The 21,897-nt window shown below is 39.3% G+C and overlaps 2 protein-coding genes across 3 annotated transcripts in view; both read right to left on the minus strand.

Moving 5' to 3' along the window:
* Positions 1 to 3,101, minus strand: part of pcdh2ac (protocadherin 2 alpha c) — a 15,720-nt gene extending 12,619 nt beyond the window's left edge. The window contains exon 1 of the mRNA XM_036215249.1: positions 134 to 3,101. Within this exon, the coding sequence (XP_036071142.1) occupies positions 134 to 2,668 (2,535 nt within the window). The 5' untranslated portion in view covers positions 2,669 to 3,101. The remainder of the gene's footprint in view (positions 1 to 133) is intronic.
* A 6,922-nt stretch (positions 3,102 to 10,023) lies between these two features.
* Positions 10,024 to 20,003, minus strand: LOC112142645 (protocadherin alpha-C2). 2 transcript variants are annotated; one of them, XM_024266155.2, is made up of 3 exons: positions 17,351 to 20,003; positions 15,758 to 15,794; positions 10,024 to 13,775 (listed from the first exon to the last, which is right to left on the minus strand). In XM_024266155.2, exons 1-2 carry the CDS (start codon positions 19,781 to 19,783, stop codon positions 15,783 to 15,785), a joined length of 2,445 nt encoding a protein of 814 aa, XP_024121923.1. In that variant the 5' UTR covers positions 19,784 to 20,003; the 3' UTR covers positions 10,024 to 13,775; positions 15,758 to 15,782. The 2 variants fall into 2 exon arrangements, with proteins under 2 accessions (XP_024121923.1, XP_024121922.1); XM_024266154.2 differs by lacking the exon at positions 15,758 to 15,794.
* Between the last annotated feature and the right edge of the window lie 1,894 nt (positions 20,004 to 21,897).

Below are 21,897 nucleotides of genomic sequence, written 5' to 3' on the forward strand. Positions count from 1 at the left end.
AGTACTGGTTTTAGCTTCAGCTTGATTATTATTTTTGTGAACTTGCATGGAGATTTTAACCAAGATTACTGACCATGAGGATTCATGGCCTGTTGTGTGGACAAAGATAAGTATAAAAAAATAAATGACCCACCTCTGGGCAGATTTGCAACGAGGCATCAGGCATGCTCAGTCTTCGCACAAATCCACTTCCACTGGTGAAGAAGCGGTCAGCTCCACTTCCCCAGGTGCCACTGATGGGTCGTCCAGTGTTGTAGAACATGAATGTGTCGCTGCCAGAGGTTGCTGTCAGGCAGGTCTTGTAGCAGTATGTCTTGGTCAGGGAGCCATTTCCACGCACTTCAATGTAATGAGGCTCCACTTTGAGGTCTCTCCGAAGAACCACATTGTTATTAGGCTGTCCTGGGGCTCCACCGCTGGCTCCCGCACTGATACTGACACTCCCACCATCTGGAGGAGGTTTCTGTGACACACAGCAAGGGGAGCAGGAGCCGGGCTGGGTGCAGTAGGCGTGACAACGGACGATGGCCAGCACCACCACAGTGACCAGGAAAACAAATGTTGTGGCACTCAGAGCCACAATCAAATAAAGAGTCACATTGGAGAAAAGCAGCGTGCTGGTAGGACGGGCGACCTTCTTGGGGTCGGAAACCACCTTTGGGGGAACCTCCATGACCGCCACATTGATGGTCGCTGTGGAGGAAAGAGGAGGCTGGCCATGGTCCTTCACAAGAACAGTCAGAGAGAAGGAAGTGGAGTTGTCCTCCATGATCCTCCGAGTGGTCCTGATTTCCCCGGTGTGTTCATGTACTTTAAACAAGTCCAGGTCAGTGGCTGTTTCCAGAACATACACTAGCCAGGCATTTGGACCGGCATCTGCATCATATGCCACCACTTTGGTCACCAAGACACCAGGGTCAGCGTTCTTCTGAACTGTCTCCAGGGAGCGTGTCCCATTGCCAGGAGGATTAACTATCAGCGGAGCATGGTCATTCTGATCCATTATGTAAATGTAGATGGTGGCGACTCGGCTGAGTGGAGGAATGCCCCCATCCTGGGCTTTGACCTGGAAATGAAACTCTCTCAGTGATTCATAGTCAAAGGCTCGCAGGGCATACGCCTCTCCTGTATCGGCCTTCACAGACACATATGAGGTGACAGGAATGCCGTGGTTGTTGTCATTGAGCACTGTGTAGGTGATGCGTGCATTCTCTTTTATGTCTGCATCTTGAGCTTTCACAGTACACAGCGGTGCTCCAGGAGCATTGTTCTCACCCACATACACTGTATATGAGGTCTGTTCAAAGCGAGGTGGGTTGTCATTTACATCAGCCACATCCACCTGTATGGTCTTTTGGGAAGATAGGGGAGGGTGTCCTCCATCTGTGGCACTCAGAGTGACATTGTAGGCATCAATGGTCTCGCGGTCCAGGAACGCTGAGGTAACGAGGGTGTAGTAATTTCTGAAAGATTTGATCTTGAACGGAAGGCCAGCTGGGATCTCTAAGCTCACCTGCTTGTTGGCCCCAGAGTCTCGATCTGTGACGCTAATGAGAGCAACGACTGTGTCTGCCCGGGCATCCTCTCTTACTGGGCTCGACAGAGAGGACAGCACTATCTGAGGGACATTGTCATTGACATCCACCACCTCTACAACCACCTTGCAGTGTGCTGCCACAGCCCCTGGGCCCTTATCCATTGCCTGGATATACATCTCATAGGAGTTGGTCTCTTCATAGTCAACATTGCTCCTCACTCTTATTTCACCTGTGTTGGTGTCCATGCTGAACATCTGGCGGACTCTTTCTGGAGTGTAGCTGCTAAAAGAGTAGTAAACCTCTCCGTTTGTGCCCTCATCCAAGTCGGTTGCGTTGAGTCTAATCACCAGGGTTTCTTTGGGTGAGTTTTCCAGCAGTTTCACTTTGTACACAGAGTTGTCAAACACTGGAACATTATCATTTGAGTCCAGCACTCGCACATTGATTCTAGCCGTCCCTGTTTTCTCCGGGGTTCCACCATCCACAGCACTTAAAATTAACTGGTGATAAGGCGTCTGCTCACGATCAAGGGGCTTTTTGAGCACAAGCTCAATGTGCTTTGTGTTGAGGGCTGGCTTGTTAGACACCAGAGCAAAATGGTCGTTTGTGCTGAGCTGATAGATGCGGACTGAATTGGAGCCAACATCTGGATCTTGAGCGTTCTCAATGGCATAGCGAGACCCTGGTAGAGCCGACTCTGTAATTTCCAGTTGATACTCATCTCTGGGGAACTGCGGTTCATTGTCATTCGCATCCACAACCTCCACCTCAATATGGTGCACCTCAGTGGGGTTTTGAAGCTGCACCTCCAGATTCATAAGACAGATGTTGGACTGATCACACAACGCCTCTCTGTCAATCCTTTCACTGACCAGTAATTTCCCATTTTTGGAATTGACAACCACATAGCCTTTGCCGTTATTGGAGGTTACCTTGATTCTTCGAGTGGAGAGCTTTCGCATATCCAGCCCCAGATCATGCGCCACATCACCAACCACTGCCCCGTTTTCTAGTTCTTCTGTAATCGAATATCGCAACTGTCCAAAGGAAAGGCCACAAAATAAGAAAAACAGCAGGAAATAAAAAGGCACGTTACTCCCTATCCAGTTGCATATCCCCGCCACAGCCATTGCAAGCTCACTGGATCCGCAGACGGATTAAATGCAGCCTTCCGCCTTTTTAGCTTGCAGTATCTCGCATCCCAGCACCTCATTAAGGTGGGCTAATTGGTCTCCCAAACGAAACAGAAGCGGCTCATCCATTCCGTTACTCGACTGTGGCAGATCCTCCTCAGCGCTCCCATATTTCCTTTGTCCGTGATGCGCTTTTTTTTTTTTTCCTTTTGGACTCCAATGCGCGCTGCTGACGGGTGTGTTTCCTTCTCGCTGGAGCTGTCAGATGGTCAAGGTAGTGGAAATGCGTCTGTGCAAAATCGAAGCAAGACGGCCCCTTTCAAAATAAAATGTATTTTTTTTACATGTTTTAAATTAAGACTAAATAAAAAGCAAGTGAGGGTTTTGATTAAAAATAATCAATTTATGATATGTAACCCCACTCTAAAAGCATTTATTTATTTACTAACATATTTTTAAAAATATTTATTGAATCAATTTCCTGCGACAGACTGGCGACCTGTCCAGGGTGAACCCCGCCTTCGCCCATCAGTGGCCGGGATAGGCTCCGGCACCCCCGCAACCCCGAAAGGGAAGAAGCGGTCAAGAAAATGGATGGATATTGAATCAATTTCTTAGTTTATTCATATATATATATATATATATATATATATATACATATATATATTACAGCAAAAAGCTACTAATGTTGGGGGTTAAATTATTTTATATAATTTTTTTTTGTCTGTCTTGTCTCTCTTTTTTTTTTTTTTTTTTTGCAGTGTATGCCTGGGTTTTTACAATATGAAGAGCAATAACCTGCTGAAAAACAATTTTAAACTAAATTATATACCATCCATCCATCCATCTTCTTGTCCGCTTCTTCCCTTTCGGGGTCGCGGGGGTGCCGGAGCCTATCCCGGCTACTGATGGGCGAAGGCGGTGAATTATACCAGATTTTTAAAAATATATTTTTCTGAATTTGAACACAAATAATGTCATTTTTTGTTAATTAAATCAATCTAGAAAAAATGTGAACCCGTTTAACACCTGAGTAGGGTTTGAAACAACCTTACTCGAATTATTTTTTTTTATTTGTTTCTATTAAACATGCAATATTTTCGTTATTATTTTTAAGTTTGATGAAACATTTCTTAAGTAAAAAAACAGTATTTATAATAGAAGAAAAAAATAATGACAATAATAATAGGCCTAATAATAATTAAGACTAAAAAAATAACAGGGTTCTTTTTGAGTCTTATTTTGAAACGAAAACCGGAAGTGAGACTACTAAACATTGCGTTGACAGTAAGGAGCAGCATCCCGCGGTGGTGCAACTCCCCTCCTCCCTCCACACCCTTCTCTCATCCCTTCATTTCGATGTTGGTGTCGGGTTTGGACGCTCACAGACTATCAACACACTCAGAAAAAAGAGAAAAAGAACAAGAAAACGCAAACAGCATGCGTCCTCATGTAACCCACGCACGTGCGCTCAGTGTTAGAAAGCTCATTCCTCGAACAGAATAAACCTGCTGCCTGTGACTGAAAAAAAAAATCCTCACATAGGCTACATATTTCACACGATATAACTACTCTCCCAAAAGATGCTGATGAAAAAACGCTCTTTTTTACATAGTCGAAGGGGGGAAACGTGGTTGCAGACAGACACATGGTCGCGGACGGGATTGTGTCTGTCGTCCTTTGTCTGCGCTCCAGTCGCACGGATGCTTCATTTGCCGGTAGCTATTCTGCGGCGCAGCCCATGCGTGGCGCGGCGTGCGTTCCCGGGCAGCGCGCAGACAGCATCGCCCCTGACAATCGCAACCTTCTCTGCACAGAGGAAGACTGTCAGTGGTGGACCTCCGACTGTCAGGTCACATCACCGTTTTGGAGATTCTCCATGGTGGACCCCCACAAAGACACGCAGGAAGCCTAATTCCATCTCATGTAGCCCGAATGGAAACATCATGGAGATGATGCGAGATCAGGAATGTGCCAGTCAGGCTGATGGAGGAAAAATAAGGAAGGAATGAAGCTGTTTGTCCTTATAATCATTATTAAACTATTATTATTATGAATGGTCAGCACTCTTAAAACCCAATGCTTGGATGTTGGGATATATTTTGTGGTTAGTTTTTGGACCAATACTAAGTTTTAGCAGGGTATAGTAGTTTCTTTTCAACCCAGAAAGCTAAAAGTTCTTTTTTCCCCCGAGTTAAAATGACCCGCAACAAAAATTAGTCCCTCTTTAAGCTTGGAGTTGGGTAACAAGTAATCTATATTATTTTGATCCAGGTTTTTTAGTTTTTCGGCCTATTTCTGTGTTTGTTGGGAAAAAAGCAGATTTTGATTTGTTTTTATTTTTATTAAAATCTTATTAAGCTTTATCAACATAAACAGAACACAAAACAGAAAACGAAGACGCAATATAGATGAAATGAGTCAGTTCAAATGATGCAGCATTATAGATTTAATAAACTTAAAAATAATAGGCACTTAGTTCAGATGAGTCCAATTTAAATGAATCAAAGTGAACCTTTATGTAAAAAGGCATAGACCAACAATATATTAAGAAAAGGTCAAATTATGAGTAGAAGAAGGAAAAAAAATCATTTAACAATAAAGTTAGTTTCAGTAAATGGGTTAAAAAATTGTTTTAGACGTTTTTGATTTGCTTTTAGATTTTATTTCTTGTCAGTTTGGACGTCTTTAGCAGTTGTGAAGATGTAAACTCAAAGGGAAAATTATGTTAAAAAAGTAACATTTAGAAACAACAACAAAGAACATATATAATTCACCAGTTTACACTCTTAAAGCACCTAGGTTATTTTGGGTTACTTTTTTGTGTGGTTTAATTTTAACCCAATTTATGTTTTTTTTCCCCCTGATTTTTCTTTAAATAAGCCAGAAAAAGACTGTCCCTTTTCTAACCTTGGACTTGGGTTAAAATCAACCCAACTTGGGTTATTTTCTTTATCTAACTTGTTGATATTACTGACGTATAAAATTTCCCATATCTAAAAAAGTGGATATTAAATGTATCTTTAACAAAAAAAAATCTGCCATTAATGGGCCTTAGAAATCCAACCACTAAGTCGATCAGATGATTTGGACGGCCTCTGCTGTCAGTGATCTAATAGGTCAAAGCTGTAACTGCTAGAGCTGGGGGGATCGATCCCAGATATTGATAGTATTGATCTGAAGTTGGTATTGATATGGTATCGATATCGATCTGCAGATATCGATATTTCCACTCTTGCTTGGAACTTTTCAGTTTCTACAAAAAGGACCCAGATTTTCATGAACTATTTTCCATTGAATTGACCCGTCTTTCAAGATGGTCTTGGTTTGTTCCAATCGAACTGAGGTCCGGTTCTCTCTGAGTTTCCCTAGTCTGAATACGGTCAATGCTCGGAGTGTAACAACTGGACCAAATAGCCACCATAGCAGGGCATTCTGGGATGTAGACAGAGTGGTAATGAGACACAGAAACTCTCTAAATTTTGGTAAAATGAATACAGGTCCATCAAAACAACAGTTAACCTGATACACATTGCATCTCATATAGACTATTTTTATGTTTATCAAGTAATTAAAAAAAGAGAAATTTACAAACAATTGAGATTTTCAGGTTCGTCTCACATCCACCACATTTATGAAAAATATCAATGTTGGTACCAATTCCGATGATATTGACCAGTATCGGATCTGTATTGGATCGATACCCAAAGGCTCAGCATTGCCCAGCCATAGTAACTGCCCCCATGAATGAGACCATGGTCACCATGAATCCTCCTTTTCTCATAAAACCAGCACAATTCCAAAAGGACTTTGAAAGAAAAAACTAGAGAAAAACATGATTAAGTGAATAGAATTTAACAGAAAAATCCCAACATTTTCTCCAATTAAGAGGCTGGAAGAGATAAATTAGCTATGGATCTCACAAACTTATATGAATTTGGCTCCCTTTATCTTTATAAAAGTTCATATTTAGTTCATAAACACACTTTTGGATAAAGCTTGAACCCACCATTGCATACTGATCATGTATTTGATAGCAGAAAAGAGTCGATTGTTCACTTCCACAGTTGAACAAACCATTTTCACATTTGTCCCAGTAAGATGTGTTTCCATAGAAACTGCAACTCCTTGACTGTGTGGGCTGTGATCCACCTTCTAAATCGGATGTTGTGTCCCACACAAAAACCATGCTATTTCTGTGCTGACGTAATGAAAGGTCTGTGTGATCCATGCTGAGAAAGGAAACACCGCGTTAATCCTCTGCAGCTCAAATTCATTGAAACGGTCCAAAACGATGAAGCATCAGGACGGAACTGCGGCACTGAGCGAGTTTCTTACCATAAATGTAATATTTGGGCTGCAAAGAATACATAAGCAGACAGAGATGGGTTATCCATCGGTAGAAACGCTGACACAAACGAGTACAGCAGCGACCCTGCAGCGAGGGCAGCCATGCACGTAAGTAACCTGCCAGAGGCTGGTTACTTAAATCTCCCTTCACTTCATTTTGTTTTCCATCAGAATGGCCTTCCTGTACTCATCTAGTGTTTTATTCACTCGCTGTTTTTCTTCATCGAATCAATAATGGACGCAGCATTTCTTTCTATTTGCCTCAACAACCTACTTGATGAATCTAAATACAATAAGACAGATGTTTGTGGGGAAAGTGTCAAAGTTTTCATGGCGTTTATCACTGAGATAGAAATGTATTTGTCTCCTTGTCTGCATCCTCTGCCCATCTCTAATGCAGAGTGACAACCTGCTCATATCAATTTCTGCAGAACTGCAGTAACTGCTTTGTCTTTTCACACAGCCCCACTGCCGAATCAAACAAATGATGCATCAGTTTTCTTCCCTCCGACTGGAGCTGGAGCCGCACATCCCTCCCCAGTCGCTGGAGACTCCCCCAGATTATCCTTTCAGCTGTTGTGCAAACCAAAGCTCTAGGTGATGAGACTCATGACCCCATTGTGCATGAGCTCCAGCCAGAGCATCGCACAAGTGGGTCAAGCACTGACAGTGGCGCTGACACTTTGACTGATGACGCTGCAGTTCTGAAAGCATCACTCCAGCTACATGTGTGGCAAAAAAAAAAATGTGATGTGGATTTGTTACTTAAGAGGACAAATCTGTTGGTTCCTAATGATCTAAATGAATCAAAATACTTGAAACTATAAAAAAAAGCTTCAAAGAAATTCTGGAGACACAAGTTAAAGACGATAGTGTTTAAAGTCCCTCTTTGATCATCTTTTGGTCATCGTTAATTGCAATTTTAATTTAAAAAACTGTCATTTTCTAGGGTATAGAGTGGCAGGAGTTCATTAGAAATGTGGCTTTGAGTTGCTGAGAGCTCTCTGTTTACATGTTCTCCTGCTAGCTTGCATCTCCTCAGATCTTCAAGCTAGCATTACCGGTGCAACAAAAATGGTGTAGCCATCCAGCCGTTCAGTTTTGATCCAGATTCCAGCTCTAACAAGAAAAACAAAGACAAAGACGGATATGTTTGGCTGCACCAACATGTGACCCGCCCATTGTAGCTTCTATGTCACACCCACACAGTTTTTCAAACAAGATTTTTTCATCTGCTCCTGATTCACAATGATTTGAATAAAGAAATACCCCAAAATGCAGTTTTAATCTTGTTTATTTATTTTATAAATGTCACACGGACATTTCTAAAACCACCAAAAAGGCATTTTTCATCAGATTGGGTCTTTAAATCACTCGGAACATCAGAGTACTGGGCTCACTTTTATTGTTAAAAATCATCTTAAAAACTGTTTTTAACCACCCTACATTTAATCAGACCACTATAAACATCTGCATTATCTTTGAGTTTTTTAATGTTCTTTTTAAATATTTTCTTTAATCGTGTCAATTTACATTTTTACAAAGTTACCGTTAACTTCTCTGACTCATTTGTGTTTACATTTCATTTCACTGTCACTGTGTGTCTTTGTATTTGCACCTTTTTAAAATGCTATGTGTCTTTTTGTGCTTTTTTATGCTTGCATTGAACTTTATTTCTAATTTTACGTGTTTTAGGGAGACAATCCTAACATCAACCCAGGATGAAAAATAGCTTTGTAGCTAACTCTGGTGAATTAGCAGCAATGTCTTTTGCAAATGCCTTTCAATCCAGCCAAATAATAAACACTTAGATGTCTAAAAAATGCACATTCTGCATTAAAAACACTTCATGAATCAATATGCTACAATCTACTGGTCAGCTCTGTGCAAGTATTGAAGCATATTTCACTGTGAGGAGGACAGACTGTGTAATTATTTATGATGAATCCCAAAGATCTGAAAGTAATGCAGCTTTGCACGAAGATAATATCCATAAAGGGGTTAGTGGATCCCATCCTAACCGCATTTTATCGTGTACTTGTTTCTGTGGTAGGAGAGAGGAGGGTGTTTTTGGGTCCTCCTTCTGTGAACAGTCAAGGCTGTGTAAGGACAATAAAACGAACACTCCAATTCGGTTCATGTTTCTGAAATGTGACATTTGTGCTGATTTATTATTAGACTGCTGTTCTTTTGAATTTTCTACTTAAATTGTTTTGTGTGTGGAGGCTATCTTCTAAAGCAGATTAAAAAAAAAAAAAACACCTTTAAAGGAGCAGGAGCGTTCTCCTGGTTAGCCAGAGTTCAGCACCGCTTTCAGCACCATGGACAGCACCCACTCTGAGAAACGTGGCTGCAGGGAGGGAATCTGATGGCAGGACTGCATAACACATAGGAATGTCGCCACAGGTGAACTTCTACTTTCCATTGGCCTACTTTAGCTTTTCTTAAGTAACTTTAAGACTGAAAGGCCTTTCAAAGTGAATTTTTTATCTGTGCGGACTTTGAAAAGGAGTTCTCAGACCTCACATCCTCAAACAACATCCAAATTTAACATTTAAATCTTTACAATTTTATAAATTGTAGTTTTTCACTTAAATGTGTGGATGTTTTTCCAAAGTTAAAAGACTAAACTGGACACACTGCAATTAAATCTGTTAATTTTGAACAATTTTACCCTTTCTGTTATTTAGTGTGGGACCACAAACTCAAATCTCTGTGTGGCCACAGCAGAACACACAGCACTGCAGTTTAGCTAAAAGCTCCTGCTAATCCTGACAAAGAGATTATTTGTCAGCTTTTGCATTTCCAACTCCATTTCTGTTTTTTTATTCAATATTCAATTTCCAAGAACCAGCACAGTGGTTTATGAAGGGAATCTGGGTCAAAATATGAGGGAATTTCAGAGCGCGCGAGGGGCGCTGGAGGTGACGGGGGATGCGTGTGAATAAAAGGCGCAGTCAAAAGAGCTCCCATTTCCCGCTTTTATCACAGACACAGAGGGGGACGGATTAAAAAGCTTTATTCAAACTAGCATGATCAGGCAGTACATTTAAGCCAAATAAGCAACATCAAAATCTGTCAATTAACTAGACTTGAAAATAAAGCCAGACCGTTCCCAGCCGCACTTTGATGTGGTGAGTGGAAGTGCAGAACACTTTGATGAAACTCTCAAAGCATGCTGTACAGTCTGGCAGAGTATTTGTGAAAAAAAAAAAAACTGCAGACACAAATGAGAAACAACTCACTTTGACTAAACGGAAAAGCAGCACCTCCTGTGCCACTCCCATCACAGTGAATACAGAAGATATCAAAAAGGTCTACCGTATAAAAACACAAAGTAGAAAGAGGTTTCGATTTACAATGAATGCCTCTCCTGGTTTATTTTAGCCGAGCGCAATCTGTTCCGACTCCAAAAAAAGGCCCCTCGCAATACGCAGTTCTAGAAACCACATTGTCGGGGGAGGAACGTTCGCTATGCTAAAGGAAACGCCGTTATTTCAGTTGTCAACAGTCATCTTTTGCAATGCAGAAGGCACGCAAGGAGCTCATCGAATGTGCAATCTAGGAAACCTGAAAACACTGTTGGAATCTGTTTGTTCTGGCAGGGACTGCACACGCCGTGTGTACCTCACAGCAAGATATCCCTCCTCACCTTACATCTTCAGTCTAACAGAAAGCTATTTAAGGTGGAAAGCCTAGACAGAAGAAAGGGGAGGTTAGATTTCACTGACTCAGAGTGCAGGATGCAATACTTCGCACACAGTGACTTCAAAGTGCTGTCATTTGCTTAATAAATATTTTACACTGTATGCAGAGTCAGCATTAGAGTACTGTAATTAACACTGTTGTTCGTTCTCCTCATAATCCGGTCTCTCAGCTTCCTGTCGTTCACTTTTATCATTAAGCACCCTAATAGGAGCTTTGAATAAGCCCCCTTGTCTCCGAGTAATTAAAGTCCTGGTTTGGAAAGCGGTCACTTTCTTCCAGGTCAAGACTCCTGTTCCATTCTGTTTTAAAGTTACGTACACCCTCAAAATAACGTCATACGCACCACAACACAAATACGCAACACAAAATGCCCTTAAAGAAGCTCACAAAAGCAGCAATTAAAGTCAATACATAAAATATAGATATATAAAACAGTAATATTTATAAAACCACGTATTGCCTGAACCTTATAACAGTTGTGCTTGTAACTTTACAACACCTCGACAGAGATAGACGTTTGTTAGAATTATTATTATATTATTTTAAAGAAATAAAGAGCTATGAACTCATTAAAGACCCACTACAATCAAAATCATGTTTTAACATCTTCTTGTTGCACTTTTCTCATAAAGAAGGACATATATAAAAGGAATTACGATTAAAACTGCTTTCTGAGTGTTTCTTTATTCAGATTGTCCTGAATAAAACTGCATAATCATAAGTTAAAAACCACTGGAAATGATAGTAAACATATAGTTTTTGTGGGACTTTACACTGTAAAAAATAAAATGTCTGATCAATTAAGAAAAGCTCTGTACAAATATTAGTATTTATCTAATTCAATGTTTGAGCTGTGTAAACCATCAACCCAAAAAACTGAAATTTTCTTAATTGATCCAATGATTCGCTTTTTTATGGTGTAAATAAAACTAAGCTAAAGAGATTTTACGTTTATATATATATTGTCAAAAAACTCAGCATAAATTTGTAATATTTAATTTTCTTTTCCAAACTAGCAACACCATATTCAGGTATTGTGATTTTTTTGTTTTAAATTCATCCTTTTTTATGTATTATTTTCATTTTTAGATCAGTAATCATCTTTTGCGGCTGTTTTCGCCTCCCTTTACAGTGGCTAACCCTGAAAGAATTGGGCAAAGATTTTACTCAAATTATACATATTAGATGATTACAATAACAAATATCCTCCTTAATAACATGCTAAAGTAAATGTGGCTATTTACTTAATTGGGTCAAACATGCAGTTATATTTTAGATTGAAAAAAAAAATAATTTTTTGGGTTGAATTTGTCTAATACTGAGTTTCTCTGACAGAATATGTAAACTTCAAGCACAACTGTTCCCTTCTGTTAACTGGCAACGATAAATACATTTGATTTTCTTTTATCAAGATTATTTTTTTTTCAATTATATCTAAAACTTGCACCTGATTTATTTTTTTGAATGAATAAAGATTTTACTAGCTTTTAGAGAAAAGATGAAAATAGCTTATAGTAAGTAAGAGTTTCTTAACAGAAAGAGCAGAATTGCTGTTTGATGCTGACCTAATAGTGTATTTCATTATGTCGGAGTGACTTCAACTCTTGCCACCTTTGTAAGTGTGTGACACATGCCTCCCTCTCCCATCCATACGAGCAGAGAGTCCGCAAATGTAAACCAGATTTGATTTGACGCTGTTGAATTAAATCCTATAGTGCAACTCATGTCTATTACGCTGAGATATGGATCGCACTTGTGTCCATTAAACTCGTTTTGCCTCTCTGTCCTCATCTACAGATCTACATTTTCTATGATGTGAAAAAAAAACAATAAAAAAAAGATTTTTTTTGTTTGCATTTAGCAGTTATCTTTCATTCTTTTTTGTCAAAACATTCAGAACTGGTTGAGCACAAAATAATACAAACTGAATCACTATTGGTTATTGTCAGGAAGTGCTCCTGATAATAATTAGAACACCAAGTGCAGGGTTTGAATCATTGACTGTATAAGAGAATTGGACTGAGTGAGTTTGACATCATCACCCACAGAAAACAGCTTATTTTCGGTTTCAACGAAACAAAGTCCATTCAGATACCATTTTTTGTGATCCGGCGCCGTTATTTGTTACCAGAGGACTTCAGTAAGCAGTTATTGGTCGATGTTTCTATGACAACTCGCCAATCAGGAGTGAGGTTTTTAGTAGACCACACCCCTTCCACTGAAAGCAGGCTCGGTAGAATCTGTCAAACGTTTTGAACATTTGAGACATCTGATTGACCACTCAATTACTTGAATAACTGGAACTATAGAAAAAAAAAATTAAAAAAAAAACAGGATTAGCAAGAACATGTTTAAAAAAAAAACTAGCAGAACAAGATTCTGACTTAATGACAGAGTAAAAAGCTATTTATTTCTCAATAGAAGCCTATGGGATTTTGGCTTCTTGGAGCCAGCAGATACTTTATTTTTAGAACTCTAAAAAGTCACTCGGTCCAGTTTTCTTATACAGTCAACGGTTTGAATCCAGAACAAAACTAGCTACAGTTCAGGATTTTTTCACGATCGATGGAAGAAGCAAGGTTACCCTGATTCACATAGTTGTTCATAGGCGTGTTTTCGTATAAAAAAAGATGAAGGTAGCACAATGGCAGCATAAGCACAAAGTGAAAAACTGATGGCTTCTAGATCTACAGCACATCACATGATCCCTGGAGAGAAGACAGAATTTATCCAATGAGATGCTTAAGCAAAAAGTTATTTGCTAAACGATACTTTCTCTTTTAGAAATGTCCAGACATCCTGATTCAAAAGATTAGCAGTCCAAATAACTTGAGGAAGAACCATGCAGATTCATGCTTCAGGGATTACAATGGTAGAAAATCCGAGGTGACGTCAGTGTGTGGGATTGCCGGAACCAGAGGGAACCATGAGCTGCAGAGGAGGCAGTGAGGGAGGACAAGAGTTTGAAATCTTCTGTGGGAGGAACGTTTCAGCCAGAGACTCCTGCGAAGAGAAGATTCTATCCCCGCAGCTGTCTTCTGGGATCCTGAGGAGGGGCAGAGGAGAGAATTAATGACAAGTCCTTCTCAAATTGAGAGAAGAGAAAGTCCTCACTCGTGCAACAGTGGATTGTGACTGGTTACTGCCACCATGGTGGGAGGAAGTGAAAGGAGGGTTTTGATTTTTTAAAAATGATTTAATGTCCCATTCAACGAAAGATAACTCATAATAAACAGCACAGCTACTGACTACAATAAGGATTTATACAGTATTTCAACGTTTGTATTTTTGTTAATTTATTATCCTTTCCTAAACTTCCATTGTTTATGCTTTTCTTTCTTCCTGCACATTTAAGCAAAAAAATTGCCCCCGCCGTATGCAAAAAAAAAATTGCATGCACCTTGTACCTGGTGAAAATGACTTTTGGGGCATAGTCCCTCCCAAATAAAAAAAACAACAAAAAAAAACATGACATCACAGCGGAAGAAACTATAAAAAAAAGGAATATTGCCAAACTCTCTTATGAGACTACAAAAAATAGGGCCAAAAAAAAGGGTTCAAAACCCACTAATGAACCAAAACATATGCGAGAGATATCCAAATAAAGTTTAATAATTTTTGGGGGGAATGGTCACAAGTCTTACGACTTGATGGTCATTGTTCCAAAGTGTCAAATTTGCTGATTTTTTTTACATTTTCCTACAATTTAGGAATAAAAAAACAAAAACTTTTATTTGAACAATGTTCAAGAAAATGTATACACATGTCGCCAACTAAAGTCTGCTGTCATAACCAAAGTTTCATTAAACGTTGACCTTGGGAAAAGACTACATTAAGGGTAACAGCTGATTCCAGACACTTAAACCCCATAAAGAAGATCTCGGACGAGCCCCCAATTACCTTCTTAAAAACAAACAAACAAAAACTAGTAGTAGTACCCTCTACAAACTTAAACACCTCCTAAAAATGTTGATTGACCACCTCCTAACCCATTTGAGAATCATTTGGAGGCTACTTTGAAAAAAATAAAATTGACTTTAAAATTTGTAGAATGCCGTTAATGTGACAAACTCACAAAAGTGGTCGCCAGCATATTTTTACTGGAATATTGTGATGATTTATTACATAAATCCCAAGGCCAAGCAAAACAAGAAAAGGAAATGATATGCGATAAGAACATATCAGGAAAGTGGGCGTGGTTAACAAAAAAACCTCTGTTGCCAAGGAAATCAAAAACATTACTTTTGCTAATTTTGCTAAAAATTACAAAGATATGTTCGTCACCCCCAGGTGATCAAAAAATGAAATGGTTGCTATGGAGATAAAATCAAAAGATCTTGAAAAAATATATATCTTTGAATGAATTGGTCATGTGAAGCTCTGACCAGGGTGGCAGGAGCAGAGGGGGTTGGTAGGGTGCGTGTAACAGCGGCTCAGCCAGAGAGGGTTGGCGGGGGTGGGCCATAAAAGTCGCTTGCGGATTTATTATCTATATGATTCCACAGAAATATAAAATCTATTTTCCCAAATTAAAAACACATGCATTTTTATTGGATGATTTTCAGTCTCTTTTGACAAGGGAGAACTTTTATAGGATTATTAATTCCCTTCTTGTTTTGTCTGAGATTTTCGCTCCACATCTCAACAAGGAAACCAGATGTGCACAACTGAGTTTTGAGCAACAGCCAATTTCCTTCCAATCTCAGCTCAGTATAAGCGGATAGGTTTTTATCACTTGACAGAGCAGCCAATTCCAGTTTCAGTGTTCATAACGGTTCAGGATTAAATCAGATCGTTGTCTTCGGTCTGGACAGACAGAAGCAGTATAGACAGACAGAAGTGATTTAGATCTATTTACTGGGATTGTGCCATTTTAAGAGGAAGTAGTAAATATGTATTTTTCCTGAAAAAGTTCACATTTCTATTAAGAATTCAGAGTGAATGTCAAACCAAATTAAAAAATGAATAAAATTGGACAGAAAATACAGATATTGTGGCTCTACAAAACGTAGTTGGTAACCAGCATACCTCCAGTTGTAGGTTGGACTTCCTTTCATTTTGAGTACTTCAGAACAGAAAAAGAGACAAGTTCAGTGGGATGTGGGACAGCCAACACACAAGAACACATTACAGACGATACACATCATGCTTACACTCTATTTGTGTGCACCTGTGCATGCATATTCACATTGTTTAATCTTTCAGTTGAGCATTTGGCTGACTTTACACAAGAGAACCAGCTGCACAAGAAACAAACAACATCTGGATTGTTGTAGCACTTTGGTGACATTCTCTTCTGCTCCAGAGAACTGCTCGAGATTTAGAATATTTTTTTTTTTCAGCGGTGATAACTCATCCTTGAAGAAAAAAAAACCCATATCTGGGCTTCTTTGTTGTACTCCCCCACTTACGCCTACTAGTTATGGTTGCGAGTTATGTGTCTGCAATACATGACCTACATACTGCGTAAGACATCAAACAGAAGCAGATTTAGGGGTGATGGGGAGGGTTTTGGCCTAATTATTAAACTTTTTTTTAAGTATATGGAGCATTATACAAATAGATGCATATTTAAATAAAAAGATTACTTGGTCAAATAAACACTTTCATTAGTATCACATTTCTTTTTTACCCAAACAAGGAGTGCAAAAAGTTGACCTGCCCCCAGAGCAATGTCAGCTGGTGAGTGTTCACACACCAAACCTCAGACTCCCTTCACAGGCCAAACCTAAATATTTAAAAGGAGTTTTGATTTTTCAGTTGGTGCTGTCAACTTGGGTACTTGTCAAAGTTTGGGCATGAGCTCCAGCAGAGGTACAGTTTTTACCCAAAATGTAAGGCTTTAAATTTGCTTGTTCTGCAAAAATTCCAAATGCAAAGTACTAAACAAGCTAAAAAATAATGTCAAAAATGTGACAAATATCTCTCTAAAACTCCCATGTTTTAGTGTCACATAAAGTGTTTCCCTCGTTTATCGTGAGTTACATCCTAAAAATAACCCAAATGTGCAGAGTACCATTATAGATGTTTTAGAGCTGTAAAACCACTTTTCTCTGACAGACATGAACATCAAAGTTCAAACCTTCATAAAAAATAGCCTAAAAAATCCTAAATTAGCCAAAAAAGCTAGTATATTGCTGAAATATTAGCTTAACTCCAAAACAGCCTAAAAAACTAAAGAAAACGCCTAAATTAACCAAAATAGTTAGCATGCAGCTGAAATATTAGCTAAACTCCAATATAGCCAATATACCCCCCCCCCCCCAATTTTCTAGAGAAGAATTATCAATTCTGTGTAGTCTCATATCCAACTGTAGTTCTAATTAGTGCTAATGAGTAATGTCTTAAAATGTTATATGATTGGAGAAAAAGTCTCACAAGAGATGTAAAACTTCACAACAATTATTTAACAACCCTTCAAACGTGCAAAAAGATAAATAAAAAATACAATTGTTTACGGTTGATTGCTACCTTACTCATGGATGCTACTAACCAAAATAAATAAAACTCCCTGTATAGAAAGTTTAAATTTCCTCCAATATCTTGAATACACATGCATGATAAATTAGGACACCCAAGGTCAGTAGGTATCTGCCAAACCCTGTGATCATTCCAACATACCTCCAGCGTGGATGCTCTGGAGTCCGTGGTTTCGCTGGGACCTATGCTCCTGGGTATGCTGGATACAAAATACCCAGCACCTTTGGGAATTATCGGCTGTCGAACCACCACTTTACCCTTCCTGGTCTCTGCAAGGAACAAGCTATACCAGTAGGCATCACTGGAGATCAGGGTGGAGTCAGCAATGGTGGAGCTTCTCTGACTGATCACGCTGTTCCTGCTGACCACACTGTTTCTATTGGCTGGGGGGATCTTGATGGCCTTTGGCTTTGGCTTTTGACACTTGAGGACAATAATAACCAAAATGGTTATCAGCAGCAGAAATGACACCGCTCCCAAACCAATCACCAAGTAAAGATTCAGGTTTGTGAAGACGTCATACTCTAGAGGTAACTCTGTTGTTTCTGAGAAGGGCATGGCATGTTCCACTGTTGATATCTTGATGGTGACGGTAGCAGAGAGTGAAGGTTCACCGTTGTCTTTAGCAACAACAACCAGCCTTTGTTGTCTCGGGTCTCTATAGCTAAACATTCTTGTTGTTCGAATTTCACCATTGTACTGATCCAGGCTGAAGAGGGATGCGTCGCTGATCTGCAGGAGCTGGTACGTGACCCTGGCATTCTGCTCCGAATCTGCATCCACAGCAACTACCTTGGCAACCATGTGACCCTTTTCTGTGGACCTCGGTATCACCTCCTCCACCAAGGACCCCTGCGCTCGCCAAGGTGACACAATTACAGGAGTGTTATCATTCTGGTCCAGGATGATAATGTGAACGGTTGTGTTGCTGCTCAGTGGGGGAATGCCCGAGTCTCTTGCTTCAATGTGGAACAGGAAGTCCCTCTCTCTCTCATAATCAAAGGTCTTCATTGCATAAAGATCCCCGTTTTCGGGATTGATGGAGAACAGCATGGACATGGACATGTTAACAATCTCTTTCTCCATTATGAAATACACTAAATACTGGTTCTCGTTGAGATCTGGGTCAAATGCACTTAGGGAGGTCAATAACGTCCCTGGTGGGTTGTTCTCCATCACGTGGATCGTGAAGACAGATTCTGAGAATGTGGGAGCGTTGTCGTTGACATCCAAAATCTCCAACGTAATGGTCTCATTATCTGATAAAGGGGGCACGCCTCTGTCTGTTACTATTAATACTATTTCATATTTACTCACGACCTCTCTGTCCAATGGCTTTGACACCAGCAGCTCAAAGTAGTCCTCTGAGGACTTGTTCAGGAGGAATGGCAAGATGTCCTGCTGGTTGAGGGTGAGGTCCACTACTCCGTTCATTCCAGAATCTTTGTCACTGACACTGACCACTGCGATCAGGGTTCCTACAGAGACATCCTCTGCTACCGCTCTTTTCAAGGACTTGATGGTAACCTCGGGGTGGTTATCGTTCAGATCTGTGATGAACACCATCACCTTGCAGTGTCCTGACAGGGGAGTGGACCCCCTGTCCTGAGCCTGGATGTACATGTCGAAACTTTGACTGGCTTCATAGTCGATCACCCCCTTCACTTTGATCTCACCTGAGTTTGGATCCAGAGAAAAGATCTCCTGCGTCTTCTCTGAGGTATAAAGTGTATAGGAGTATATTAGCTCGGCGTTGGAGCCTTCATCCAAATCCGTTGCGTTAAGGACCATGACTACTGTCCCTGGTGCCGAGTTTTCTGAGACATTGACTGCAAAAACCGGCTGACTGAACAGGGGGGCGTTGTCATTGATATCCAGGACATTAACAATGATGCTGGCGGTGCCAGAGCGGGGAGGCACCCCTCCATCCACAGCAGTGAGGATCAGATTATGAACCGCATGCTCTTCTCTGTCCAATTTACCATTGAGGACCAGATCGACATATTTAGACCCATCGCTGCCGGTTTGAATGTCAATGCCGAAGTATTTGCTCTCACTCAGGTAGTAGGTCTTGATTGAATTGGCCCCCACATCCGCATCCACGGCGTTCGTCAGTGAGAATCTCTCTCCAGGAGGGGTTGCCTCCGAGACGTCCAAGTGCATTGTCTTCCTGCGGAACACGGGCGCGTTGTCATTGATGTCCATGATCTCCAGCTCGATGTTGAAAATGCGAACCGGGTTTGAGAGTACGACTTCCATTTTCAGAAAGCATGAGGTCGTCTTCGTCATGCATATAACCTCCCGGTCCATCTTCTCGCGGATGATCAACTCTCCCGTGTCTTTGTTGATGTCGAGGTAATTTTTACCGTGGATGACATCGAGCTTGGCGTTGCGCTCCTCCAGACTGCGGACATCCAGACCCAGGTCTGTCGCTAAATTTGCAACAAAGGACCCCTCTTCCATTTCCTCCGGTATGGAGTACCGCGTGATGGAGAGCGTAAATCCCCACAACGCCGTGAATGTAAAAAGAACCACGACGAGTCGCGTCCGCACAGCTGCACAATCAATCGCCATCGCTGATGTGGTTTTAGAGACAAGCGAGGAATAATGTGTCTGTCCACACGATCAGGTTCTTCTGATGGAGAGGAGCCCCACTCTCATTCTTGCCTCCACGTTGTTGCAGGAGCTGCGGCCAGCCGTTCACGGCACTGAGCCGCTGGAGGAGCGCAGATATCACGGCAGCGCGTGGCAGGGGCGTACGCACCGCCTGAGTGGGCAGGGAGGCTGTGGCCCCGGGGTGGAAAACACGGCACGAATATTCTTATATTTAAATGTGAAAAAAAGGGTGTTGCTATAAACTTAAAATTCATGATTCAATTTTGTTAAAATAATAAATAAATAAATAAATAAACTTTTGATCGGCAAATAATTATATTTAGTTGAGATTTTACGTATTTTGAATGAGAAAATCTCCTTTTTAAAGGATATTCCAAATAGTACAAAATAGTAAAGAAATAATGTTTTATTTTTGTCTTTTTTAGAGAAAACATTCCTACATCAAAATTAATGTTTCAAGTTTTTTTAAATAAAATAAAAAAAAAAACATCAAACAAGCGTTTGATTGGCAAATAATTATATTTAGAAGAAACTTTACCCAGTTTGATTTACAAAATATCTTGCTTTAAAAAAAAAACAGATTCTCCAAAAAGCACATAAATGAATGAGATAATGTTTTTTTTAGTAAAAACATGCCTACATTAAAAATAATGTGAAAAATACATTTTTAAATTATTTTTAAATCCATCTTTAAAGTTGATTCAAATAGAATAAAAATAAAATAAACTAGTCTTTGATTAACAAATAATGATATTTAGTTGAGACTTTACCTATTTTATTTAGAAAAATATCTTGTTTTAAAGACATGATTCTCCAAACAGCACAAAATAAATTAGATATTTTTTTCTTCTTTTTTTCTGGGAAAACATGCTTCAATTAAAAATAATGTGAAAAGTGAAATTTTTATGATCTTAAAATGCATATTTTAAGTTTATTAAAATAGAATAAAAAATAGAATTAAATAAACAAGCTTTGAATGGGCAAATAATTAGTCAAGACTTTACCTATTTTGATTTAGAAAATCCCTGGTTTTTCTAAGAACGGGAATCTTCAAACACAACAAAAAAAAGGGGTTATGTTTTTTTTAAGTTATTCTATTTTCTTTTTTTTAAGGAAAACATACTTTCATTAAAATAAATGTAAAAAAAATGTTTTTTAATCTAAAAAAGGCATGTTTAAAGTTTATTAAAATTGAATAAAAAAATAAAAAATAAAATAAACAAGCTTTTGATTTGCAATTAATTATATTTTGATAAAAAAAAAATTAGATTTTTTAAATAGGATTTTCAAACAGCACAAAAGTAAATTAGATTGTTAGATTGTTTTTTATTTTTCTTTTTTTTAAGAGAAACATTCTTACATCAACTTTACTGTGACATTTTTTATATACTCTTAAAATACACGTCTCATACTTATTAAAAGATAATCAAAAATAAATAAAACAAGATTTTGATTGGCAAAAACTTTGAATTTAGTTAAAACTTTACCTATTTTGGTATAGAAAATCTCAGTTTATTTTAACCCTTGTGCTCTCTTATGGGGTCCAGATGACCCAAGCCTTACATTGACATGTTATCCATCCCATGACAAATGTGGATGAAGATAGACAGGATTTCCTGTCTGCCACAGAGACTAGTGAAATCAAAAATCTTATTAAAAAAAAATTCAGCACTCTGTCTTTTGGGGTCCAGTTGACCCCACTCCCAACGTCAACCAACCCAAGGGTTAAACAGGACCTTTAAAACAGCACAAATAATGAGATAATTTTTTGATGATTCTTTCTTTTCCTTTTTTTAAGAGAAAACATATGTAAAAATGATTACACTTGGCATGTTTTTTGGCGTACGAGTCGCAGTGGCATATAAGTCACAGCAGCCAAAAAATGCATAATAAAAAAAAAAAATCATAAATAAATCATACTAGAGTATCAGTCACACTTTGGGGAGAAATGTAGTTAGCAAAAACGGGAGCAAGAATGGACATTTCATCTTGAAAAGCAAATAATAATAATAACAATAATATAATGAATATATGCAATATCTATACCATAGCACTCTGATGCTTATTTAGCT

The sequence above is a fragment of the Oryzias melastigma genome, linkage group LG14 (genome assembly GCF_002922805.2).
Source record: "Oryzias melastigma strain HK-1 linkage group LG14, ASM292280v2, whole genome shotgun sequence".
NCBI classification, from domain to species: domain Eukaryota; kingdom Metazoa; phylum Chordata; class Actinopteri; order Beloniformes; family Adrianichthyidae; genus Oryzias; species Oryzias melastigma.

Bases quoted from the DNA above. Each gene is read 5' to 3' on its own strand.
- LOC112142645 (XM_024266154.2), bottom strand. From the start codon at position 19,783: ATGGCGATTGATTGTGCAGCTGTGCGGACGCGACTCGTCGTGGTTCTT. The intron at 13,776-17,350 runs GTATGTTGGAAT...GCCCCTCCTCAG, and splicing joins CCAGAGCATCCACGCTGGAG to GATCCCAGAAGACAGCTGCG.